At 43.4% G+C, this 27936-nt stretch overlaps 1 protein-coding gene across 1 annotated transcript in view; it reads right to left on the bottom strand.

Moving 5' to 3' along the window:
* The window catches only part of HACD3 (3-hydroxyacyl-CoA dehydratase 3), a 159358-nt gene that overhangs the window by 43710 nt on the left and 87712 nt on the right, over window positions 1-27936 (bottom strand). Inside the window, exons 4-7 of the mRNA XM_069222852.1 lie at window positions 18715-18879; window positions 15300-15351; window positions 14656-14766; window positions 13001-13128 (exon numbers count right to left, since the gene is read on the bottom strand). Coding sequence (XP_069078953.1) covers window positions 13001-13128; window positions 14656-14766; window positions 15300-15351; window positions 18715-18879 — 456 coding nt within the window. The remainder of the gene's footprint in view (window positions 1-13000; window positions 13129-14655; window positions 14767-15299; window positions 15352-18714; window positions 18880-27936) is intronic.

Here is a 27936-nt window from a genome sequence, read left to right as displayed (position 1 = left end):
GTATTGACTTTGCCACTTGGATGCGATCAGGATCACCTCTCCACTTTCATCTTGCTGAGAACTCTTGCTATCATGGGGATGGGGAGGTTGGGTGGGGAGCGTACGCATATATCCCGGACCATCCTATCAAAAAGGTATTCCCCCACGACCCCGAGAGTGGGTGCTGACTGGCATTTGTTGCTCTCGTTTGTAGTCCAGAGGTCCAGTTCTGGTTTGCCCCAAAGTTGAAAAATTCTGTTGAGGTCTGTCTGGTTCAGGTTACATTTGTGACAGGTCTCTAGGGATCTGCTGAGAGTGTCCGGCAAAGTGTTTGCTCCTGCTACATGCTCGGCCTGTAGAGTAATGTTGTGTGTTGTTAGCTATCGCCATAACTCCTGGGAGAGTGTCAGGACCTTGTACCTCCTTGCTTGTTGATATAATGCATGCTGGTCTTATAGTCCGTGCGCACTAGCACTGAAGATCCTACTATGCAAGGTAAAAAAGCTTGGAGGGTGAGAAAGATACTAAGTCACAAAAGAGAGTACGGGGTTTTTTGGAATTACAAATGGGTTGAAAGTGTGCTAATTGCGCCACTATACCAATCCTAAATCTCAACTAGAGATAAAACGAGGGGTGGTTTAAGGTCTGTGGAGGGGGATTTCCTTTACAGACTAGGTGGTCTCACACACTATATAGTGTCATGCTTCATCATATGACCACCTAGCCCCACCCAGGTAGGACAGTACCACCTGGGCGGACTCAACCTCGCTGTTAAAGGAACAGGAGGGAGTGCGTAAATTAGTTTGATTTCTGGAAAGTAGGGATCCAGCTAAGCTTTGGGAATAAAAACACCTACTCAGATACCAGGGTGAATTTAATAGAAGGTTCTGTGTGGTGTGATTAAAAGAAGTGGGAGACCAGTGTGAGAACGATGACTCACAAGGTCACCTATCTAGCCGACATGTTTCTGCCCTTGTGATTGAGCTATGGAGGGTCTCTGGGCATTCATCAGGGCGTTGGATCCCTGTTGCAGATGCTTGTAGCACGCTGCAGTTTAAATCGCAGTAGGAGAAAAACGTGGGAAGGGAAGGAAGGGCCTACCTTAGCCAAGGGAATACCTGGGGAGGACCTATGGTAAATACAATAACACAAACAGACCAAAATGCAGGATTTACCCCAGTTCACCCTGAGACCAGTTATGTCCCCAAAGTTGTCAAGTAGGTCATATAAAGTTGGCAGTGTAGACGTATGATCTTGCAGATAGACCAGCACATCATCTAGAGCAATATTGTATGCCAGTCTGGTCCTACCTTTATGCCCCAATCAGGGTACATGGTGCACATTTTCAATGCTAGTGGTTCCATGGCTCAGGCAAAGAGCACTAGTGATAGAGAGCACCCTTGGCGGGTCCCCCTACTGATGGGTAAAGAACATGAGAGCTGATGGCCAGTGTTGACCTGCGCTTGAGGGGCGGTATACAAAAGTTTAACCCAGCCTAGGAAATCGGGGCCATTCCCAAGTTTTCTGTAACTTGCAATGGACAGGACCAACTTAGTGTATCAAACGCTTACTCAAAGTCTAGGGACACCACTACAGGCCGGTCTCCCCGGACAATGAGTCCAGTATATGGCATGGGCATTGGATGTTATAGTTTGTCGCTCTCTGAAGCACAAACCCGCACTGGTCTGGGTGAACAAGAGAACCAAGTAATGGGAGCAATCAGTTTACTAGTACCTTACTCAAAATCTGTAGTCAATGTTCAACATTGACAGTGGTCGGTAGGAGCTTACGTCAAGGGCATCTCTGCCCAGTTTCAAGGGTACCACTATGAGTGCCTTGCGTAGCGAGCACGGCACAACAACCTGGCTATGTGCCTCTTGATAAAACTCTAGTAAGCGAGTAGCAAGGGCAGTTCTGTAGGAGGCATAGTATTCTATGGGAAACCAGTATGTGCCTGTGGTCTTGCCAAGTGCCATCTAGCTGATTGCCAGGTTCATCTCCTCTATCTGCAGGGGCTTCTTCAGGTCTAGCAATTGCAATGGGTTAAACTGGGGGAGTACCGTAGTTTGCAGGTAGTCCCGTATCTGTATCAAAGAGGGCTTGAGGGGAAGAATACAATTGTTCGTAATAACATGCAAATACTTCATTGACATCAGCTTGAGTGTTTCTCAGAAGGCCTGTGCTGTCGCATATAGCGCCCACTAGAGTCTTAAGAATGTTCGAATTTAGCAACCACACTAGCAGACAGCCAGATTTATCACCATGGACATGTTGATGAGCTAGAAAGGCCTTGTAGTCTATGTCACAGAGTCGCTTCATCTACTCCCGGTATGGACACTACTGGCCTGCCAAACAAAGGTATGCCTCTGGAATAGCTACTGCCTCCAGCGCTATGTGTTAGAGATGATCCCACACCCCATGCCATAGCGATGCAGTGCCCTCTCATCACCCTTTTTCATGGCATGCCATTCCATCCCATATGATCCGCCGACCCTGTGCTTTCCTCGAAGTATTGGGAAATGTGTGTGCGTCTTTGAAAGCTGCATCTTGCAGTGCCTCTGTATGAAGTAGCCATGTTGGGATGGGGCCCTTGTCCCCCCCCACTAGAACATAACCTTAAGTGGGGTGTAGTCAGAGAGGGTTCTGGCCAAATATTCTGAAGCACAAATAAGGGTCAGCATTATGTGCTGCAGAAGAAATAATCTAGCCACGTATGAACCTAATGTCCGGGTGCATAGTAGGAGTATTCTTGCTCCCCAGGGTTCCCCATGCGCCAGATTTCATGTAAATCGGACGATCTGGACCATAGCTGAAAATGTTTTGTTGCTGATAGGCCTGGAGTGCTTTGGAGTGGAGGTATTGAATGATTTAGATCCGTGTTGTGTATGAAGTTGAAATCGACTCACCAATAACCCTGTGGGTTGGGGTTTAATAGCATGGTCTGAGTAAGCATGTCTATGAATTTGCCTTGGGCTGTGTTTGCCACATAGAGCAACACTACATAAAAGGGATAGCCATGTAGGGTGCCCTCTAGCAATATGTCATTATCAGCTAAAACCCTGGTTTTCACAAATTGGACTTCTGGTGCTATCCATATAAGAACCCCCACTTGGGAATAAGCTGAGTTTCCAGTACCATATACCTGACCACTCCATCATTTATTTATTTTACCAAGTTGTCCTGTGGTGAGATGTGTTTCCTGGAGACAGGGAATGTGGACATGTCGATGTCGAAGGTAGGCATTTATCCTGTGTCTCCTAGGAGGTGTTGCCATACCACGGATTTTCAAAGTTAAAGCATTAAAGAAAGTGGCCATATGTGTAGAATAAGCAATTCAGGGTGTTCATGATCCCCACCCCCCCATTTCACCCCTGAACTCACCCCTCCACCACCCGACCACACATCCATGTTGTCAGAGTAAAAAGAACAAGCAAAAAAAATAAAAAATAAAACAAGAAACTCGCCCATTCCTGATCTGAGTGCCTTTTGGTTTCATACCACAACCCCTCAAACTATTGAACTGGTATATAACAAATGCCTGCATCTTGGTTAAGTCCATAAAGTCTGGGTTCACTGTGAGGCGTGTGGTTCCGCATCGAAATCCCCACACTGAGGGACATCCACCCAACTCAAACATATAGTGGGCTAATGCAAACCCCTGGAGAAAACTGCCAGAGATACGTGTCTCCTGCAGCAAGGAGTGGTTTCACAGTAGGAGCTGAGGGGTGTCACAGGTCATCAGCGAATTGTGGGGCAATTACAGGGCCTCTGTCAAGTGTGGACCGTGAGGATTCGGAGGCTCCAGTGTCAGAGCTAGAGTCCATTGTTTGGTCTATCTGCAGTGGGGCAAAGGAGCTCACGATGACTTGGGAAGCTTCAAGTACAACTTTGGCCTGCTCCAATGCAGCTTGATCATGTGGCTTTGGTGAGTCTGTGTTAATGGCGACAGGGTGCTAACCAGTTCTCATTATTGTGCCAAAAGTTTCGCATGTAGCCAAGTCCCTACATCTTCTGGTGTGTAAACACATCGATCATCTCTCCATGGACCACGCAAAGTTTCGCTGGGAACGATAGCGCATATTTATAATTCAGTTCTTGGAGTTGCTGCTTGACCTTGCCATATGATCTGCGCTGTGTCTTCACCTCCAAAGTAAAGTCAGGGTAAGCTGTAATTGTGGCTCCTTCATATTGCCAGGGGCCCTCTGTCCGGAAGTGTTGAAGTGCCAGATCACAGTCCCAGTATTAGAGGAGTCGAGCAATGATGAGGCGTGGTGGGGCCCCTGGAATGGGTTGTTTTCCAGGTATTCTTTGCGCTTTTTCTACAGAAAAATACTTAGTTGGTTTGCCCGACCGAACAGTGTTTATCAACCAGTTCTCGACAAAGGGTTCCATGCTGGGGCCCTCTGTTCGTTCAGAGAAGCCCAACAAGTGAATGTTATTGCATCTAGACCTCCCTTCGCTTCAGCGTCCTCCACACTGAGGCGCAGCCAAGCAACTTCAACTGTGAGTTTTTTCATCTGTGTTTGTAGGTCTTGCGCCGTGGGTCGCAGTGATGTGAGGGCAGATTCAGTTTCATCCACACGATCAGTAAGTTTCGGTAGTCTATGTGTAGTAGGTTAACATCTAAGGAGATGGCATTTATCCGGCTCTCCAGAGACGTTTTTGTTTCTAAGTTGGCTTGTAGAACTTTTTAGAATTGGGTTGAGTGCACTTGAAGAGTGCTCTCTAGGTGGGTCAGGGCCTCCACAGTGCGGTCAGTAGAGGAAGAGGAAAGTGTGGCGTCATGCAGGAGGGGGGGAGGGTATTAGTTTTAGATTTCCCCATCATGGCGGATCAGGGCAGAATATGGGGTCTCTGACCAAATGAGCCACACTCACAGCGGGCGCTGATTTAGAGGTAGCAAGTTATGCCTCCAGCTGAGCATTAAACCTCCAGATTGTTCTATCTCAGCGAGTATTCATTCAGATCGTTTCATTCCAAGAGGCAGTAATGTTTTTGCTTGGGAAAGAAGGGGAATATTCATCAGCAGATTGCCAGAAGTGGATCATCAAGCATTAATTCTGCTGTTCACAGGCCTCTATTACATGCGTCCTGCTGACGCAGTCACTGTTGCAGCATTAAGTCACAATTGAAAGTATGGGGGTGGTTATTAATTTCACCACTCTGGCATAAGGATCACTGATAATATATTAGTACTAGAACAGCCAGTGTAGCGCAGTTCACACAGTTTGCCTATTAATGGTTTGGAAAAGTGAAGTTGCCGCTCATGTACTGAACGACTCGCTGCTATTGCTGGGCTTATCTTAAAGACTGTTGGGAGGAGTGGGCTGCATTTCAATCATGTTCCTGGCAGAGGTCTAGATTTTCATAGGTAAATAAGTCCTCGCACCCCTGGAGTGCAGAAGAGGCCTCTGTCTGCGTGCTTGCGGGACCATTAAATGTCGGGTAGGCCGGGGGTCATAAGAAGGGGCCCGCCGTATCAGCAGCAGGGCTCCTGAAAGGCCTTTGTATTGGTGAGGCGGCTGGTGAACAGGCCGTGTTGTGGTTTCTATAATGCGGGATTGGTGGGGGAGGCACACACCCGCTGCTCCTGGGTGCAGATGTGTTCTGGTTTGAAGGTGGGAGCCCTGTCTCATCCACAGCAGACCTCCCTGTAGGTCAGTGCATAGGGTGGGCTGCACAGTGGCACCCAGTGTGCTAGGTACTCCCCTCCTCTCTTTTTTTTTTTTTTCTCTCTCTCTCGGTTTTTGATTAAAAAAAGGTGTAACGTAATTGCAGTGCTTCACTTTGTGCTGAGGGTGGAGGTAGTCGTTATGTGGGTCAGCCAAATGCAGCCTCCTTTCCCCCCACAAGATTAGCAGGATCTAAAGAGTCCTTTCTTTGAGGTACCAGACATTTTGAAGCTTTTCAGAAGCTGGAATGAAGAAAACTGAGCAGAGCTCAGGGAGTCAACCTTCACACAACATGTGGTTCAGAGAAACTGGAGCTTCTGTGGTGAGGGTTCTAAAGGGTGCTGTTGACAGATTTCAAAGGTTATGAATAAGCTGTGATGGTGAATGGACTTTAATGCTGTCATATATGTAAAATTTCACAATACTGCTATTTAATGATATCATGGGACTCCCACTTCCATGGTGTGAAATGATTCAAGCATTTGAATCTATGAAAGATCCAATACTAGAGAAGGTACAAACTCAACCTGGACAGCCTAAAACAAATGAAGCCAGCAAATGGAAAGCAAGAAAATAAAAAAAAAATTCCCCATATAAGCATCTGCTTGTAGCATGTAGTGCTGTAGATTCACATGCTTAGCATAATCCTGCCATCTAGTGTTGGGTTTGGATATGTGCAAGTTGTTTTTCTTCAAAGAAAGTTTTTGGAGTTATGAAGTATAGGAACTCCTGCTTCTTGCTTGCAATGTGCATGATCACTGATTCCATTGTTAGATTGTTTTCCAGCAAGGTGGGTGAGGATGGATTGTGAAGTAAGGAGTAGGATCAATAGGATCATGCAATGCTCATGGTGAAGGAATGAGTGATAACTAAGAAAGTAACTGCAACAATCACAAGTGTCCTGGGAGGAGGATGGACGCATGTGTGAATCTACAGCACTACAAGCCACAAACAGATGCCTACTGGGTAAGTAACATTTTCCATTCAAGGCATGTGTGGCTGTAGAGTCACCTGCTTAGCATAGACTAAAAGCAATTTGTCCATAAGCGGGGGCTAATCTGTGGGGGTTGTGGTTGTATGGAATAAAGTAAGCAAAACTGCTTGGCAGACACTGGCTTGCTGATGTGCCAGTACATCTATGAAGTAATGTTTTGTAAATGTATGTGGTGTAGACCAGGTAGCTGCTTTACATATGTCACCTAAAGGTATATTTCCAAGAAAGTCATAGAAGCTTCTTTCTTGCAAGTGGAGTGAGTTCTAGGAGGGATAGGTACATTTATTTTGTTTTGCCCTTGGCATAGCATGTTTGGATACGTTTGACAATCCAACGTGTGATGCCTGAATTTTGAATGCCTTTTCCTTTGTGTGGTTTAGGGAAAGCAACAAAAAGTTGTTGTGTCTTTCTAAATGTTTTGGTTTCTATCAATATAATACATGAGGGCTCTTTTGACATCTAAGGTTTGTAGATCCCTTTCTGTGACTGAGTCAGGTTGCGGAAAGAGTTCTGGCAGTTCAACAGATGAGATGAAATTTAGGATTGGTACGTAGTACCACCCTATCTCTGTCATTGGAAGAATAGTTCTTCCAAGATTAGTGCCTGGAGATCATTTATATGTCTGAGGGAAGTGATTGCCAATAGAAGCAATACTTTCCAGGATAAAAACTGGAGGGGGCAGGAGTGAAGGGGTTCGAATGAAGGTCCGATTAATCTTGTCAATACATTATTGAGATTCCAGGTAGGAGCTGGTGGTACCCTTGGAGGAATGACCCATTTAAGGCCTTCCAAGAATAGGATGTAAGTTGTCTGTTTTGCAGATATGCGGCCACTGCCGCTAGATGAAATCTTACAGATGTAGAAGCTAGACTGCAGGTTTGTAAGTGAAAAAAGTTACAGACAACGACCTGAACACGGCGTTGTAAAGGATCAATTTATTTAGAATGACAGTGATGGATAAATCTTTTCTATTTAGCTGTGTAACAAGCATGAGTAGTTGGCTTGCGAGCTTCTTTAACAATGTCCATACAAGGTTGCATTAGATTTAAGTAATCAAACTCTAGGACTTCAGGAGCCATATCACAAGTTTGAGAGAAGTGGGGTCCGGGTGTCTGATTTCTCCATGGTTCTGCGTGAGAAAGTCCTGCCTATTGGGCAGTATTTTGTGGGGAACTACTGAGAATTCTAGGAGTGTGGAGAACCACGGTTGGTGTGCCCATGTGGGAGCCACCAGGATGAGGGTGAGGAATATCTGCTGGAGTTTGCAGACCACAAACAGAAGCAGTGGGAGAGGTACAAATGCAGTGGTAGAGGTGGAAAAGCATAAGGAAATATCCTTGACCAGCTCATCCATAGTGTGTTGCCTCTGGACTGTGGGTATGGGAACCTGGAGGCAAAGTTTGGGCATTTTGCATTTTCTGCTGTGATGAAAAGGTCTATTTCTGGATGACCCCACCGATGGAAGTATGGGAGAAGGACTTGTGGATGTAGTTCCCACTCATAGACTTGTTGTTGGCTCCTGCTGAGGATCTATGCAAAATTGTTGTCCGCCCCCAGAACGTACTCGGTTAACAGGTGGATGTTGTGATAGAAAGCCCACTTCCAGATGGTCTGGGCTAGATAAGATAGCTGAGAAGGTATGGTGTCCCCCTGCTTTTGGCGATAATACATTGCAGTCATGTCTGTTTTTATCAGGACTACCTTGCCAGTAAGTTGATGAAGGAAGGCTTAAAGCACTAGATAAACAGTTAGCAACTCCAGGTGATTTATATGGAGATGTCTCTGTCTGATTGTCTGGCATTCCTGGACTGTAAGGGTTTGTAAATGTGCTCCCCATCCTGCGAGGAAGAGGTCAGTTGTTATGGTTAACTGCAGAACTGGGTCTAGGAATGGCCATCCTTTGAGGAGATTATTGGTGATCCACCTTGGCAGAGAGGGGCAAGCTGGACGGCCTACCACCACTAGATTTTTCAACTGGCCCTCTTCTTGAGTCCACTGGTGCACTAAGCACTACTGCAAAGGACGCATTTTGAGCCTGGTATGAGGTAATATGGCTATGCATGAAGCTACCATGTAGAGGAGACACACAACTGCCCTCCTTGTTACCTGCTGATGAGTCTGAAACAGTGGAATGAGCGCTTGGAAGAACTGAATCCGAGCGGCATTAGGTGAGCTATGCCCTGCTGGGAATAGAGTATGGCTCCCAGGTAGGGTTGTACTTGGGTGGGCTGTAGGTGGGATTTGACTGCCTTGTTGGTAAAGCCTAATTGATGGGAGTAGATTTATGGTGGCTTAAGTGTGTTGAAAACAGAGTAGATGAATTGCATGTTTGATGAGCCAAACGTCTAAGTATGGGAAAGTGTTATGTTTTTCCTGAGCATGTGAGCTACTACTACTGTAAGATACTTGGTGAAACCTTTAGGGCAGTTGTAAGTCCGAAGGAAATCATCTTGAATTGAAAATGTTGCTTGTTGATTATAAACCCGAGGTATTGGCGATGCGCCGGGTGAACAGGAATGTAGAAATAGATGTCTTTCAAATCGAGTGCTGCCAGGAAGTCACCTTGTTGTAGTAACAGGATGACATCTTGAAGAGTGACCATGTGAAAATGCTCTGAGAGGATGTACTGGTTTAGGGTTCCGAGGTCCAAGATTGGCCTTAAGACCCATCTTTTTGGGGGATAAGGAAGTAGAGTGAATAAATGAATAAACCCCTGTGCCTTGTTGGTGGATAGGCATTGGTTCTATAGCATTTTTTTTTTAAAGAATTGCCTGAACTTCCTCTTGGAGCAACTGATGATGTTCTGTTGAAAGTTTGTGCTTGCAAGGTGGGATGTTTGGAAGAGTGGACGTGAGCTCCAGACAATTGCCATGTTAGATAATACCGAACACCTACTGGTCAGAGGTGATGTTCCGCCATGCAGGAAAAAACCTTTGCAGTCGTTGTGTGATCGGGTGGAATGGTTGACAAGTCAGGGTTTTGTGGAGGTGGCAGCGGGTTTAGTGAAACTGCCCTTGCCTTTACCTCTGGAATTGTTGCCCCTATAGAAGCTCCTGTAATATCCCCTGGGCAAGGTGTTGTGTGACTGGGGATGTTGGTAAGATGTGAAGGGACCTGTGGAGGTGGGTTTCTCGCTCCACGATATGGGGAGCAGAGAAAGGGGTCATGTTGTGAAGGTGTCTGAAACGTGCCCCTAGCTTTGGCTGTCTCGTTGTCTTTCTTTATCTTCTCTAGTCGAGTGTCTACTTGAGGGCCAAAGAGGTGTTCGCCATCAAAAGGCAGAGCCAGAATGTGTTGCTGTACCTCAGGTTTAAACATGAAACCCTAAGCCAGGTATGCCGTCTGAGGAGCACGCCTGCATTAATGTCTCTTGTTGCTGTGTCACCTGCATGAAGGGTGCATCGAATGGAGGTGTTGGCAATTAATTTACCCTCATGGCTTTCTCGTAGGCCCTCTTTTTATATTCCCCAGAGATGTGTTGGAGGAGTCCCTTCATCTTGTCCCAATATGCGCTGTTGTAACAGGAAAGGAGACCGAAGTACTTGCCAATCCTCCATTGATTTGCAGATTAGGCAGCTACCCTTTTCACCGCAGCATATAACTTTTTACTCTCTTTATCTGGTGGAGATGTCGCACAAGGTGTTTGCCAGTTTGCTCTATTCCTTGCTGTGGCAACCACCAGAGAGTCAGAAGGAAGTTGTTCTCTGATGTAAATAGGGTTCTTAGGGGATAGTTTATATTTCTTATCTACCCTTGGAGTAATGACACATGCCTTAACTGGGTCTTTAAAGATGTCAGGAGTGTGTCTTAATGTACCTTTCAACCTGGGGGGATATTGGGCAGATTGGAGACCTGAAGAAAGTGTCTCAAATAAAAAGTCATCTTCTAGTGGGTCTGTATGTAGATGAACCTTGTGATATGCAGCTGTCCTGACTATGATGCTGTTGTAAGTAGTGGTGTTATCAGTGGAGACAGCTTTACCGGGTAAAGGTCAGGGTCTGTATCTGTATCTGTAGGGAGGTCTATGTCATGAGCGCCCTACAGTTCATCATGTGGTTGAATGGAGTACTAGTATCCATCATCCCCATCCCCCCAAAAATGAGTAGATCCCTGTAGTAAATATGGTGGTAGTGAGGGGGGTGCAGGAGGTGGTGGTGGGGTAATGGTAAGCACAGAGCTAGTAGCCTTGACAGCATTTTTCCTTTGCTGCTTTGGTAATATAGGTATGGCTGAGCCTCCTCAAAAGTGAGTTGTCTTTTAGCTGGCTGTGCAGCAGTTTGTGGAGGTCTTGCAAGAATACGACCAGTGCCTGGGTGGATAACAGGGTGTATCTGGCGTAAATCAATGTCTTCCCACATCCGTTCGAGCACAGATTCGATATTTTGAGAACCAATTATTCACTTTATGAAGAAGTGTTTACTACTACTTTTGATACCGAGGATTTTGGTGCTGATCCTTTCTGCACCAAAGGTCTTGGGTCTGTGGTTAATTTCAGCACTAAGACAGAGTGATGTTTCGGTGCCGACTCTCTCGAATCCGAATGTCGACTTGAGTCCAATGACTTGGGAGTTAGTTGAAAGGAGGGTGTTTTCTGTTGGGTTTTTTTGGCGCCAAAGCGGAGCATTTACGATACAGCTGCTCGGCGCCGACCACGACCAGAGGGCAGTGGTGGTCCAGGTGAAGATTTGGTTGGTCCAGACCCTTTTGTTTATATAACAAAATGGAGGTGTCTAAGGACCAAGATACCAGACCACCTGTGTGTCCCTGTAAGTATTCTAATCTGCTGCCCACCTCAGAGCAATTTTTTTTTTTTTTTTTACAACAGAGAGGCCACACTAAGATATGCAAAAAACAATCTTCTTAACAAGCAGGAGCGCAGCCAACGACTAAATCAGAGCTTCAGCAAGGCATAACACAACTAAATGATCCAAGTCCAAAGTATCCAAAACGCAGCAATGCCAGCACATACGGACAGTAGACTTCCAATCTGCCCACCAAAGCACACTTTAAGTATCATCAGCGCATGTGTTATGCTCTGATGAAGCTCTCCTCTGGGTTTGGTTGTTGGGGTCGGGATGGAGGAGGTAATGTACTCACAGGTTGTTCCTGTGTGTTGTCCTGCATCGCCAGCTTGGAGCCAGAGTTGTGATCTGGCGAAAAAGACCACTCATCTACTGCTGACACCTGAGCTTGGGCCTCCTCTTGACGATCTTCATATGTGCTCGCCGACCTTGGAATGTCTTTTTGGATCAAAAGGACAGGCAAGCTTTGCAGTTGGCTTCCTGGGGGTCCGGAGAGAGGCACAAGTTATACACCTGATGGAGATCGTGCGTGGATACTTGGCATCAAGGGCAGAACTGGAAGGGCGTTCATTTCAACACCAGGTGGACATGTTGTGGAATGGACTTTGAAGACAAAGTCAGCCCCGAAGGGCAAAGGCCTACTGGGGCCACGCTCAACTGGAGCTTGGCCAAAGAAGTCAACATCGATGCACAGTCAAGTAGGAGTGTGAATTGAACCGTGATCAAACACAATACCAATGGTAAAGTCTGGAAAGAGAAATGACAACCGTATTGGACCGGTCCAGGGGAGAACATGTCTGAACCAGATGGTGGAAGAAAACAATCTACAGATGAAATCAATGATCATGCGCATGGCCAGCAAGGGGGAAGAGTCACTACACCTCATGACCTGAAAGACTTTCTTCACAGAATTTGCACACATACGATCCCAACACTAGACGGCGAGATTATGCCAAGCACGATTCTCTACATCCACACATGCCTCCAACATGTTTCTTATAAAACCACATAGCCAATGGGAAGCAACAGGGAGAATGCATTCCTAGGTCAGCTTTCTGAATGTCCCCAAGATGTCTTAAGCAAATCGGGCACCTATGTACCCCTCAAGCTAGTCCACTGCTGTGAAAATGCATTCAATCTGTCTGGTAGGCTTCAACCTTCAAAACTATTTTTCTAAGAGACACTATAGGCTGAAAATTGTTTAAACATTTGGGCTTTAACACCAGTGAAACCAGAGTATTAAGTGCTGCAAGGAGTGCTAGCCCCTTACACTCTCAATGCACCCACACCGTTGCTATGCCTACTGATGCCCAAACACATGTATCTGTGACTCCAGCTCCCCTCACAGTTCGTCTCTTAACTCAGTTCAACACACTGTTGGACCATGTGTGTCGAGCCCAAACACAGTCGGTTCCCTGCACTTTCCCCAGGTACCACATGGTGGATCTCTGTGCTGAGGCTCCTAAAACACCAATGTGTATGCCAAAAGCACTTCAAATTCTCAGTCCAGAGCCCCCAATTCATCACACTGTCCATGCCATGTTTCCCATTACCTGAAGTACTGCTGGAATGACACCTGTTTTAACCAATCCTAGCAGAGGATTGATGATCTCGAGAACAGCCAGCATCTGGCAGAAGTACATCATGTCAGCCATGGTATGGAATGTGTCGTAGAAGGAGTCTACATTGAAACAGAAAAGAGGAATAACATTAGCACATGTATCAACGTGCAAGAAAAACACAGTGCACTCACCTCACACCCATAGGTGCACAGTGGACATTTTTCGGCGAGTGGGTGGAGTGTAGTTATGCAGTGTGCATATCTGGGCGAGAGAACCAGTATAGTTGTAGTCTGTAAATGTACTTCACCCCCATACATTTACCTAGAGATGCACCCTGTATAAATGAACTCTGCCCACTGACCAAGAGAAATACATGGTACAATAGCACACCACTCACTCAGGCAAGTATTGTCTTTTTTCCCCCATGTTTACTGTATCTAATGAACAAACCGAAAGAACAAACCATTCACTTTGAATGCAAGTGAAATCCCTGTATTGTTAAGGCGAGAAATATCAAAATTAACATATGCACAATTTTTTCTCACTTAGTGTCCATTTATTGCAGATGGAAATTTTACTACCCCAGCGTCCCGCACACAAGTATTTTACAACGGAAACTATGAATTGTTACATATCCTTGTCCCAGACCTGTACTTTGCGTGTAGACTCTCAAACAGGCTAAAATAACACATCCCTTCTTTCAGTATAAGCTCTAACACTACATCAAACTCCATTATTATCATCAGACTCCAACACTGTACCGAGAGTATTTGTCATTTCTACCCATTGATCAGTGCCATCATCTGCTTTATCATCAAAACTGACCTCTTTTAGTCTCCAAGTGTCCATTCGGTCATATTCCTTAGCCCCTCAGTAACCTCAAACTCTTGTGGAAAGCCAGCTAGAGGCCTTTGTCTGGAGGTTAACCCCAACATCACAAATTTGTATTGCATTTTGCTTTTCTGAGGTACATAAGTCTTTTATAAACACTGTGCTCACTCAACCAGATGACCACATTAAATAACTGCACAGCCTCCAATGACCCCGTGGCACCTTGTAACACACTCCGTCACCCAGAGACATACAACGTAGCTGAGCTCTGCCACAAACCCACTCATGTTCTGTATAACTGCAAGATGCACAGTCACTCATAGAAGGGATAGCAGCACTCAACCTATCTACCAACCAACTCAAACAACTACTATATAACTGCAATGCTCGCTCATCTAGAACTAAACTGCGCAGCCTCCACTCGCCCACACTGTGTCACTGCACTACACCTCACTCTCTTAGGTGCACTCGTTAACTTTACTCTGCCCATTTTCCCAGTTCTGTATGACTACCCTATGGGAATTCACTTAGAGGCCTGCTTAGGTGCACTACACCCACTCTCCCATTTCTGCAGACAAGTAATGTAAATGGCAGTGCCTTCTAATAAGGAAGGCCACACTAAGTAACAATGAAGAACCCACTTACTCTGAGACTCACTACTATCCTCTGTCCACTTATCCAGACACATACCTTATGCACTCCGACAGTGCACTCTGCCCACTCATCCACGCGTTTGTGCGCAGACACATACCACATGCGGCAAATTACACCTCTGATGAACAAGGAAAACACAAAACAATATCTCCGTTACTTGCCTTGCCCCAAAATGAAAAGTCTGACGGTCATGTTCACAAAGACCCAAGAAAATCCTAGGAACTGGACCAGATTGTACATAAAGAGGTAGCCCTTCTTCAAGTGTCCAAATGCTGCAAAATAAAAAGCATATGTAGGTTACAGATGTGAATACCCTCCTTTTGGGGCGTAGATATGCAGGAAAGAAAGAGAGGGGCTGCAGCTATCACCAGAGAGAGAAAGTCGGCATCATCTAATTATATTTTTTTAATTACTATTTTTTGTGTGTATTAAATCTTCTCATTTTTTGGTTTAACAATGAACTACACCAATAAGAAGGAAAATGAATCTCTTGTGCATAAGTCCACGTTTTACTTATAGGCAAACAAAAACAATGAAGCTTACAATAAACAGCGTTCACTCTCTTAGCGAAGCCCTTCTCATGTTTGAGGGCAGGACCTCCCCGTACACGTGATGGACTGCATACAGCAGGATAATCTGCCCATTTGGAGATCCGTTTTACAGCCTTAGCATAGCTGGACTCTAGGGAGCTGCGACAATGAGCCTGGCTGCTAGAAAATGGTCAAGTGCCGGCTGAGTCTTATGAGCTGTCACAAGTCTGTGAACAGCACACTTCAAGCATTGCCATCACAGAGGTCACACTTACGGTCTTTGGGGCGTCTCGATTCTACGTGAACTTTGCTTATCCGTTCTTCTTCCTAAAGGGAAATATTTAACATTCAATTTACAAACTCAGACATCGCCGTGCTCCTTAAAAAAAGAAAAACTTTCCGTAACATTGAGTATCGGAAAAACAAAATTTAAATAAACCTTTTGCATCGTCATCTTCCTAACATCATAGAAAGCTGTTTCACAAGGCCTTCTGAATCTTAATAACAATGAAGAAAATGACTGACTATTCACAGGACGCCAGAAGCAAATTTTAAGGTCTGCTTTTACTCTTCCCAGGAGTTGGCCAGCTCCTGTAGAATTCGCTTCATAGAAGAGGAGTTCTTGATATACATGTGGGAAAGAAGCAACGTTGCCTTATCGGGAAGGAGACAAATCTCGTTTTTTACTAGATTGCCTGCAAGAAATTCAAGACTAGGGTGGTAATTTCAACCTCGTCGCATCACTGAATTGACATAGTTACCCTTAAGCTAGTCCACTGCTGTGAAAATGCACTCGATCCAAGTCCTGCTTTTAAAAAAGAGAATGATTCTAAAACGAGCAAGATCTTAGAGAAGGAGTAAGAAGAGAAGGGGGTGAGGATTATAAGGAACTAAAGAAAAAAGAAGCTTTACAGGAAGATTATAGCGCTTTCAAAAGCACAATATTAACAACTAAGAGTAGAATGGCCCACCAACTAAAGTGTGCATTTAATAAAATACCAGGCAGGCAGACAGAACATACCAGATAAAACAGTGAGAATAATACACCGAAACGTGACAACCAGTCACTGGCAGCGCACAGAGGTCAGAAAGATACTGAAAAACATACGCACGCGCGCATGCTCTAAGGGTAAGGCTAACACACACTCAACAGGCAGGTCTCCCACCCCCAAGAATATACAAACTTCCACAAACAGAGAACATATTATAACGATCATAATGCGACAACTCCATGGTGTCTAGTAGCTCTGCACCTGGAATCACTACAGATTCATGGATACCTAGGATAACAAGCATTTGCAATGCAGTAGGTCTCGCATTTGCTTGAGTTAGAGCTACTGGCGTTGTAAATGCATAACTGGCCTTTTCTTGCCACATAAATCGGTCAAACCTGCTGCATAATTTGGTCCTCTCTGCCACATAATTCCAACGGCCCTGCATATAACTAAAGCTCTTCCATTTACCTTCTTCTATCTGCAGCAAAAAATGGAAATATTGACATTATTTATTATATTTTCTTATATTCTTATTTACGGATCCCCCACAGCCTAGTGTGGGGACCCAGAGATGACCTAGACACAAAAAGCATGTCCTGCGGTGAGTTATGGGCAAAAATGTTTTGCAAAGGGAATGCCCCGCAAAGTATTATAGGGTGCGTTTCCAAGTGCAGCAAATATTGTAGTATGTTGACTGTAATGCTCAGAACAGCGGGTAAAGGACACCATAATAAAGACAGCATTTGTAAGAAACATGGTCATGAAACCATATAGTCAGCCCCTGGAGGGCCTAACGACATGAAAACAGAATGGCAGAAAGTAATGCAGGGTAACCATATATGTAGAGTCTTACACATTTTCAGGCATGCTGCAATACTATTACAAACAAGGCCCTTAAAACGCAAACTACTCCCAGCTGTAAAACAAAAGTTTTAGTCACGACAGAGCTATAAAAGACATTGAATGGTGGGAGAAGTTACTATTTTGGGGTCCCCCCAACCTAGAGTGAGGACCCAGAGATGACCTAGATAGATAGAGCATGTCATGCAGAACGGTTTGGTGGAGGTCCCATTGCCGTAGGACCACCATAGCCTGAGTTATAAGCACAAATATTTGAAAACGAAATGGGGCATTATGCATTATGGGGCAAGTTTCCTGAGTGCAGTGAATATTGTAGTATCAGCTTTCCGGCTGTGCTGGGAGAGCAATGTTCAGGATTTCTGTGTTTTTCTGTTTTAAATGCCCAAGTTCGAATATTTTTCAACTGCTAAACTTGTACATAAGTGGTAGTCATGTAAAAGGCTCATCACATTGAGTTTGCACCTCATGACATTTCACGTACTCGTGTAAAGCGCTCCTCCAATCGAGTTCACGCTATAGGAACCTTTAAAAAAAAAAAAAAAAGAACACCCACCAAGGAATGAATGAAAGTGATAGGCATGAGATGGGCGTGGTGCAAGCCCAGAGATGTAGATTACAATATGTCCAGAGACAGCGCATGTGCGCTGCTCAGGCTCAACCTAAAAAGAGCTAGAAACCAGATAATTTCTGCTGGTGGTGGGGTGTCTCTCTCTCTGTCTTCTTTCTCATCCACCCACATCAGCCAAAGACCAAATATCTCAGTACGCATCACCTACGCACTTTATAGATCACACCAAGGGCGCACGTAGGGGGTGGCACCTGCAGCACAAAGGGAACGAGGGGGAAAGAACTGCTTTACACATATATAACTCCACTAAAAGTCCAACGTAGCCTAAGATCAGAAAAGTGTAATTCCCTGTCATAAAACCCACATGGCATATGAATGTGACCCCCAAAGGCTGCCTCAGCACTTCTGCATTGACCAGAATCTGAGTCTAGGATTTTGCACTCAGAAGACAGTCATAGAAAAGCTCACCCTCATTGTACTGTATCCCTAGGCTGATTCAAGTAACTGATGCATAGAATCTGGTAGTTTGTGTCTTTTCCAGTGGTTTACAATCACCTGAAGTAATTCAGGGTCCACCTCGGAGAAAGCATCACTTTACAGTGCATTTGCCTTGACTAGGATGACTAAACTACCTGAACATACTAGGACTGTCTGCATTTTCTTATGTCTGTCCTGGTGTTGTGACATATTTCTGTAAATTTAATACATGGGTGGTTTTAACAGGAAGTCTAGTTAGCAAACAGAAAAGGGTGCTTTTTCACCTGCTACTTACTCTTTCGTGAACAGCAGGGGCTAAGAAAGCAGGAATCTCATAAGAACACAGTTGATGTGTGGCCATGCCCTTGTTCACACGTGTTGTGCTACAAAGCGTAGATCGAGTGCCCGGAGGTGTCCAGGCCAGGCTTGGAGAGGTACCCTAGTCTTTCATCCAGAACTGGTTAAAAGCACTCACTAATGAGTACATTCGGGTACACAAGCATTCTCTGTGTGTGTCAGGTTTGCACTTACTTTCTCTTTATTATTAGGATACAAATACAAATCTTGTGACCTTAGTGAACACAGTTTGTTTTCTATGTTGGTTAGCATTGCCATTTAAGTCCTTCCTCTATGCTCACAGTCGCTGCCAAAATAACTGCAGTTCTATGTATATGCCATTACCCGTTTTCTAAACCTAACCTACACTTGCTGCAGGAGGCTTTCTGTATACCTTTTTGTACTCTTATTGCTCTTCAGAGCACTCCAAATATAACAACTATACTAACTTACCTTTGCTTTGAGCTCCATCTCCGCATCAGACTCTTCCAGCCAACGATCAAAATCTGGCGCCAAGAAAACAGGTCGCTTCTCTTGCTTGGTAAGTCGGGGCCACCAGGCGTTGTCTTCCTTCTTCACAGTGATGGTAACCTGCCGCTGAGTCAATTTGTGCACAGGCTGCGAAGAGACACCATCATCAATTATTGAATTTGCATCCACATGCTACATGTTCCTTAAATTAAAATACTTCACCCCACAATCAAAGCAAAGCTGTGGGTGCGCACAGTCACTTAGGAGGAATCATATTTTCGCTTTAAAAACTAAAAAAAGGGGGAAAATATAGCAAAAGGTAAAACAGTGGCTTAAACTGCTCCTCTAAATTAATCACTCAGCTAACTGGGACAAAACCAATAGAGCTTGGCATGCTAGTGTGTGACACTTATTATGGAAGCATATGTCATGGAATTCTTTTTTAAATGTATTGGCAATGCAAAATCTTTTGGCTCTGACAAGATTTGTAAGCCATGGTTAGACCTGTCAGCTCTTGGCGCGGTTCCCCTCTCTTGGCTTCTGACCTGTTTTTGATCCTATGCTGAACTTCGTTTTCGCTGGCTTTAGGACTCTGGGCACTTTACTAATGCTGACCAGTGCTAAACTGCAAGTGCTCTCTGTCTAAATGGTATTGGTGATTGGTTTATCAATGATGGGCTTGTTTGACTTACCAGCAGGCCTCGAAAAAATCATAAAAATGTTACTAGACCTGCAGGTCGAGTAGCTTGAATAATCTACTCAAACTAACTGCAATGTACTTGACCCGGAAACAGGTCTCAAATTGTGTGATCCTAGGCAAATATTGTATTTTACTGTCGCCTTTTTCTTCATTTTCACATGAGTGCACCTTCAAATATGTGAGTTCAGCATTTCTGCTGTAAAAAACCTCCTCTTTTGTTTGATTAAATACACTAAACGTTTGCTCAATGTATAATAAATCTAGACCACATATAGGGTACGTATGATCTATGCATGACTTGCCTCTTAGTTCACTAATAGCTTTGCCATCAGGGCAGGAGTATTTCTCAGTTTATGTTTAAACACTCACTTTTAATAAATATATTACTAAAGCATGATGTGGTAGCACACTGTCATTTACAGACAGTAAATTTCCATGAAATGTCCAAAAACCTTCCCACTAACTTGCAGCTTTACTGATAAAACTATATAGTGTATTATCAATAATCTGTGAAAATTGGATTTCAGAAAACATTTATCATTTGCACATCATTAAGTAAAGTGTTCTGACTTTTTTTTTTAATCCTATTAAAATATTTTTTTCATCACACAGAAGTACAAAAAATGGACTTCCACAGCTACTGAAATATTTTTTGAAATTTTTGTACAGTTGACTTAGTTATTTAAATGTTGTGTGGTAGGAAAATACCAAAAGCCTTTCTTTAATTTCACATAGGTCAGACAGATCACCTTACAACGTCCTGAAACTCTGCAGTCACAAGGAATGTATTTGCATTGCAAGAAGACACAACTGACTTTTGACCTCTGTCTCTGAACACAGAGCAATGAAGAAAAAGGCGATTATTTGCCTAGGATCACACAATTTGAGACCCGTTTATGGGTTAAGTACATTATAGTTAGGTCGAGTAGATTATTTAAATTACTCGACTTGCAGGTCTAGTAACATTTTTATGATTTTTCGAGCCCTGTCAACACATCTATTTGAAAAGTGTAAACGAGCCATGGTATTTAAAAAGTGCTTATTGTTACAACAGAGTTGAAGATACTTGCCTTACGCAAGTCTTACGACATTTTCAGATTACTGAATGCCGTGGAAAGTAGGCATGGATTTGGGAAAACAATGGAAACGTTGTATCTAGTGGAACCACTGATAAATCTGGTTTGGTTTATCAGTGCTGTTCGATTTGTGAGCCTTTAAAAAAAAACAAAAAAAACAAAACAAAAAAAAGATGATAGTACTACATTGCGGTATCTGCATAGCACTTCATAACCTCGAGGAGGTGGTAAAGTGCTTCACTTTTCGTTGGGTGCCTAAGCGTCATTTCGTATGGTTAAAAGGATGTTTGATGTAGTAGTAGCCTATCCTATTTGGAAGATGTTATATTCAGAAACCGTTCATGCACTTTGGCTACAGAGAGCAGACAAGGAGTGCAAGGGGAAGTTATGTACATGGGTAGGAGATGTGGCATCAGGGCCAGAGCTGTCAACTTTGCAACTGGGGAACCAGGTTTTAGTCCAGAAATTGGTGCAACACCCTGTGATTCCGGGCAAATCGCTTAATCTCATCATGCCTAATATATAATGAATGTGAACCAGTGTAATGTGATTGATGGTCATCTGAAGCGTTCCAATACCTTTGGGTGAAGTTCACGCTATATAAATGTGAAAAAAGACAACTATGTGTTGGCCAGGCTGGGGAAGCTGAACGTTTTTTTCTTTGCAGGCCTGGAAAAGGAATACGTGCTTCAGTTCTCGGCCAGCACTGTCGCCCTGAAATCACTCCGACGGGTAAATCATGCCAAGAGGGCAAGTCATGCTTAGGGGATGAGCTGTATGCTCAGTTCACCTCCGCCTGTCTGAATCAGGCACCTGCATTTGTTCAAGCCCTCATCTGTGCTACCAGGTTGTTTTTATCTGGTTCCAAAAAGGGTGAAAGTCAAAATTGGAAAAATTATTTTAGAACATCAATTCACTAAAAGGCTTTCACGTGACCATTGATTTACTTGGAGTGCCTCTACAATCGGGGTGCCCGTGCTCATTTGGGGAAAAGCTAGTTCTGAATGGCGGAAACAACAGCTTTTTTGTAGTTGGAACTGTAGTAAAGATCCATACTCAGTAGTTATCCAAGATATCACTTTATTCTCAGCTCTATGACAGCATAGATGAAACAGCAGAGAAACAAAGATGCAGCAGTTAATCCCCACCTCCACTCTCACACCTCCTCCCACAGAACCTTTGTCGTCCCCACATTCTCTATTACCTCACAACTTCACCTTCCACATTCCATTTCAGCAACACCACAGGAATAACAAAAAAAAGGCATGTCACGGCCAAAATGGACATCTCTTTATATTAAAAAAAAATACTCAGAGGATTTCTTTTGCCTCTTCAGCAACAGAGACAAAGTGACTGACTGCATGTTTCGTCAAGTATATGATAAAATGGCTGTCAGTATTGTACACTTATACAAACAGATATGCTCTACAGCACAGAGGCTGCTGTGACTGATCTTCCCCAATAGTCCACTTTCTGTGATCGATAAGGTTTTGAAACTTATCACTTTTAGAATTACATTTGTAAATGTATAAGCAATAAAGAATACACCATGTGAGTAAATTATGTATACAGAAAACACTCATATGTATGTTTTAAGCAGTTGTAATTAGTGTAAAAGGTTGCCATTATCAATTTTTTTATTCTAACCTTCCGTAACAATTTGTTGCTCAAGGAAAGCGTTTCAATGAATTCTGGCTAACTTCACACTATGTAAAACTGCACAAAAAAAAACGGGATGTGAGCGGGGCAGCAAAGATGCAGAGGGGGAGACTGCCAGCAAACAATGCTATAAGAGAAGTTTAAACAGAAAGTAAAAAATTTGAGCGAGTAGAGGAATAACAAATATTCTATCGAAAGAGTGGAACAGAAAGTGAAACCATGAAACCAGTACTCGCTGCCCAATAAGAAGCAAAGGCATGAGAAACAACAGATTGCCGCAAACAATAGTGAATGTGCGGTCTCATGCGAGACCTAAAAATGGATGTCACTGCCTAAACATGACGGCAACATCCTTGCAATACATAAACAAGCATTGGCAAATCCAATAGGTCTAGCCTTTGTGAGAGCTATAGGCTTTACCTGTGTCTTTTAACTATGTTGTACAGCCACATGACAGCTATTCAGCGTGGCCAAAGGTTAGTGGCGTGGCACAGAGTAGAGTAGCTTAGATGAGAGTGGCACAGAGGAGAGCAGAATGACAGAGGAGTAGAGAGTTGTGGAGTGGCACAGAATGGAATGTGGTCGAGTGGCATGGAGAGGCAGTGCAGAGTGGCATACAGTGGAGTGGCATAGAAAAGCATGGGGCAGAGTGATGTAGAGTGGAATGGACTGGCGTAAAATGGAATGGTGTACAGTGGAGTGGCATAGAGTGCAGTGGTGCAGAGTGGGGTGGGAGTGGTGTTGAGTGACATGGCACTTGACAAAGCCAATAAGTCTTGCCTATGCAAGATTTATTGTCTTTGTCAGTAGTTTTTTTGTCATGTATTCATACTGAAATCACAAACACCATTCAGAAATCGGTTGGTATATTATTAGGATACTCAGAATTTAGAATTATTGATATTTGCCCCACACTGGCCAATTAGGAGGCTGCAAAGAAGACGGACAAGGAAGCCAACAAACGATAAGCAACTGGCCATTTTTGTAAACAATAGTGTTTCGCATGCAGTGCCGAATGCTCATGCATGCCCGATCTTAAAAAGTAAAAAAAAAAAATGAAGAGCTGTATTGGAAAGGTATTGAGCATAGTGTAAACACAATATAAAAAAAAATATTCCTTTCCTAATTCAATTGCAACATTTTTCACAGTAAGCACACTGCCTTTTTATAACAAACAGATTAGCCTTGATCACTGGTTTGTTTAATAAATACTGCAAGTCTACTGTATTAAAGATAAGATTCACGGTAGGAAAAGGTGCAATACAAACACTATTTTTCAGTGGAAGCGTACACCTTCTGCCCATAAAAACCTTGTAGAGAGGAAGATTAACATAGGAGGGAGCCCAAGCCCGTCTTTCAGTGGTGATTCCTAAATCTGTGGCACCAGACCTAAAACAGGACCGTATTATAGAAAGAGGAGTATGTGAGATCCCCCTAACAACATCACCGACCAAGGTGAAGTTTCTCTGTTACAAGAGTGGGGAAGCAGTGTTAGAACACATGCCTTGCAATGTGGGGGGGATTTCCATTTGTGAACGGTAACAGCATTTCTACATAGCGCTTCATACCACGTGTGTTTTTGTAAGGGCTGTAGATAACAGGGTTACTTTAAACCAATCTACTTAGCCTCCATTTGCCAACCTCGGAAGGGAAGCTGGCCTTGTGAGTTCATGACCTGCAGATCGGATCATTTCTCAGCCGGGGTCATTAACATACTTAGCCACCTTGCCAGCTCGAGGGAGTTGCGTTTGATGAAAAGACAGGACCATGGTTTCTCGATATTAGTAAATGTAATGGATTGCAGAATCATTTTGCCAGAGCTTTTAGATTAGTGTTTTTTGTGTGGGAGATCAGAACAAAGAAGAGAAGTAAAATGTAACAATGTCTTTCCAATAAGGTGGACCCATGGTGTCAGATACACATGATCTGCACCAGAGAGCAGAGCTGAATGAATGACTGAAGAAATAAGTGTGTGATTTCTATAGTGCTGCTCAGACGGCATCCTGGCACTTAAGGTTGAGCTAGGGAAACTCAAAGAAAGATTCTCAGAGGGTACCTAGAGTGTCAGAGTTCGTGGTAAAAAAAAGGTTATGATAGTGACAAGGACGATAAAAGTGCAACAGAGGACAGGAACATTGAAAGACAAAGACACAGTGATGGAGAGGTGGTGACTGCTTCAATCTCTTGCAGAGAGCAAACAATTACCTGCAACACTGCCCAACAAAAACAAAATAACATACCATGCACACTACAACTGCAGACCAACTCTGTCCAAACACAAAAGGTTGACATTTCATTCATGACCACTTCAGCATTAAACTATACAAGTTTTTGAGGAGGGGAAGGAGGCACTATCAATGTAGACAGAAATGCCCGCCAAAAATATTATCCATCCATACAGTCAAGAAACGAAACACTACATGCATAGACACAATAGCCAAATAGTCAACACATAAAAACAAAACTATCACCCTGGCCAATGTGAGTCTCCTAAATGCCTTTACTTCAGAACTGTTCAAGTAGTCGCCTTTAATTGAGATAAGCCTTTAATTGAGATAAGACGATTTTGTTTAGTTAACTACTTTAAGAGCTGCCACGGATGACTTAGGAGGCCCTGGGGATGTTCCACAGTCAAAAGCACTCAATGCACAATAAGCCCTATCAGCACATTTGCAGTAGTATCACCCCACGTTTACAAGGTAGAACAGCGATCCAGGCGGATGTGTAAATAGACCAGGCCTCGATTGTTTGGAAAAATGTGATCAAGAGCAGACCTTTTACAAAGCTTTGCACAAAGTCCTAAATTTGGGCATTCAGATATGGTTGTGTTGCACGAGAAATTCCAGTGCCGTCTGTCCCTAAGGGTCAAGCTATATATATAATAATTTTAAGAGAACATTATGGATGTTTCCTAGAGATCAGGTGTATTTAAAATACAGAGGAACCCTTTTTAGATTTAATCGACATCACAGGAAAATACGTTTCTTAATGGCAGAAAGGAAAGGTACTACGGGCTCTGAATTACTACACCTAAAACACAGTTTGAACACTCAAGGATGACAAAAAAAACACAAAATAGCACTGGCAAAGTAAAGTATTGTTCTGCAAGGCTTGTAATGAAGTGCTTTTCTTTTGAAGCAGATGTGCACGTAATCAGGCAATATGCCATCATTCACTGTGAAGTGGGCTGACTCGCTGTGTGGTAGCAAATTGCAAACAAGAGGTGAATAGGATAGATAAAGAGGATTCACCCCCTAACGCATGCGCATATATAAATTCAATTTTTTGATAACACGAGGCTACCAAGAATTACATTCGTTTCCTGGCCAGATATAAAAATGAGTAGCCGCTTTATGAAATGCAGTAATCATTATCTCACCCAGAATAAAGTCGTAAGGCTGCAGAATGTTTTTTTATTTTGCAAGGAGACAGACCTGACGACCTCATGCGGTCAGGGAGCCCAATAACAGAGAGCGAGCGAGAGAGAGAACACGCTGTTATGAGTCCTGGGATTCTAACCCACAAGTGCAAGGACGTAGTTCAGTGCAGCACGATGAGGAAGAATTACGTCTTGTACCACAGTACACCCCAGCCGCTTAGCATTCATGAGAAGGGGGTGTTTTCTAGGTTTCTAACAGTCCCATAAAAGGTTTAGGGAAACAGTGGTAATTCAAACGAGCTTCCATTAGTGAATAACACACTCAAGTATCACTAGAAACTTAATATGCATTCTAAAATTATTTATTTTTAAATTACTAAATTTAATGAAGACAATATTGTAAGGTACTATCACAGAAGAGAACATTAAAAAGCAGCTAATTGAAAACAGCAGGGAAACATTATAACATCATTATCACAATTTGTAGTCCAACACCCTGACTATGCTATCTATAGGTGCTATGCTAGTTCTATTAGATCAATAAATAATAAGCCTATTTCTCGAGATTCAGAGGGGTTACACATATCTGGGAAAACAAGGTCTGTTGTCTGCTTGGAACAGCTTGCCAGCTGTTTCGAGTAGAAGGGATGGGAGATTGCGTTTGCCCAAGGACAGAACACTGGCCGTGATTGTTGCAGCCAGAGCTTCACAAGACTGTAGCAGCTACACTTAAGGCAGTGGAATCTGGGGAAGCGCCCATCTGGATCTGCACACTGGGGGAAGTTTCTTTCTCTCTCACAATGGACAATTCCCAGCGTTTTTATAGGAAACTGGCAACAATAATTTTTTCTTGTGTTTAAAAAATCAAGTGGGGATTTTCAAGACACTGGATATAACTGGCCTAAGCCAGTAAATACTAAACACATAAAACCACGGTACATGTTTACTATAAAAGTCTCCTCCTTAACCCTTGAGACAGAAATCGCGGGGACGTGCTAGACTTGTTGTTCCTGATGGTGTAACAATTCAGGCTAAAGGGTGTTAAAACAGACTACCGCTTTTGCCAGTTCTGCAAAAGATGACAAAATGATGACTAAAAACTACAGGGCATACTGGCTAACTAAAATGGAAACTAGCTAAAATGGAACCCGTCCTCCATGTGCTGAATAGCCTAAAATGTTCTACGAAAACAAAAATCCTAAAAGTAAGGAATTAAAATACCATCATTTCATAACAAATTTACATAGGAGAAGAGCATATGCCCAAAAAAAACGCCTTTGACAGAAATACAATTCATCACTTGTTGCATGTTCAACAACACGTTTTCATACTAAAGTAAAAGGGGTTTCTGAATTGGTAGACACAGGATCTTGGCAGAGCACTGGCAAAGTATACAGGGAGTGCAGAATTATTAGGCAAGTTGTATTTTTGAGGATTAATTTTATTATTGAACAACAACCATGTTCTCAATGAACCCAAAAAACTCATTAATATCAAAGCTGAATATTTTTGGAAGTAGTTTTTAGTTTGTTTTTAGTTTTAGCTATGTTAGGGGGATATCTGTGTGTGCAGGTGACTATTACTGTGCATAATTATTAGGCAACTTAACAAAAAACAAATATATACCCATTTCAATTATTTATTATTACCAGTGAAACCAATATAACATCTCAACACTCACAAATATACATTTCTGACATTCAAAAACAAAACAAAAACAAATCAGTGACCAATATAGCCACCTTTCTTTGCAAGGACACTCAAAAGCCTGCCATCCATGGATTCTGTCAGTGTTTTGATCTGTTCACCATCAACATTGCGTGCAGCAGCAACCACAGCCTCCCAGACACTGTTCAGAGAGGTGTACTGTTTTCCCTCCTTGTAAATCTCACATTTGATGATGGACCACAGGTTCTCAATGGGGTTCAAATCAGGTGAACAAGGAGGCCATGTCATTAGATTTCCTTCTTTTATACCCTTTCTTGCCAGCCACGCTGTGGAGTACTTGGACGCGTGTGATGGAGCATTGCCCTGCATGAAAATCATGTTTTTCTTGAAGGATGCAGGCTTCTTCCTGTACCACTGCTTGAAGAAGGTGTCTTCCAGGAACTGGCAGTAGGACTGGGAGTTGAGCTTGACTCCATCCTCAACCCGAAAAGGCCCCACAAGCTCATCTTTGATGATACCAGCCCAAACCAGTACTCCACCTCCACCTTGCTGGCGTCTGAGTCGGACTGGAGCTCTCTGCCCTTTACCAATCCAGCCACGGGCCCATCCATCTGGCCCATCAAGACTCACTCTCATTTCATCAGTCCATAAAACCTTAGAAAAATCAGTCTTGAGATATTTCTTGGCCCAGTCTTGACGTTTCAGCTTGTGTGTCTTGTTCA

This window comes from Pleurodeles waltl, chromosome 3_1, assembly GCF_031143425.1.
Source record: "Pleurodeles waltl isolate 20211129_DDA chromosome 3_1, aPleWal1.hap1.20221129, whole genome shotgun sequence".
Classification (NCBI taxonomy): domain Eukaryota; kingdom Metazoa; phylum Chordata; class Amphibia; order Caudata; family Salamandridae; genus Pleurodeles; species Pleurodeles waltl.
The sequence above is the reverse complement of the archived record's forward strand: the minus strand, read 5'-3'. Positions and strand labels throughout refer to the sequence as shown.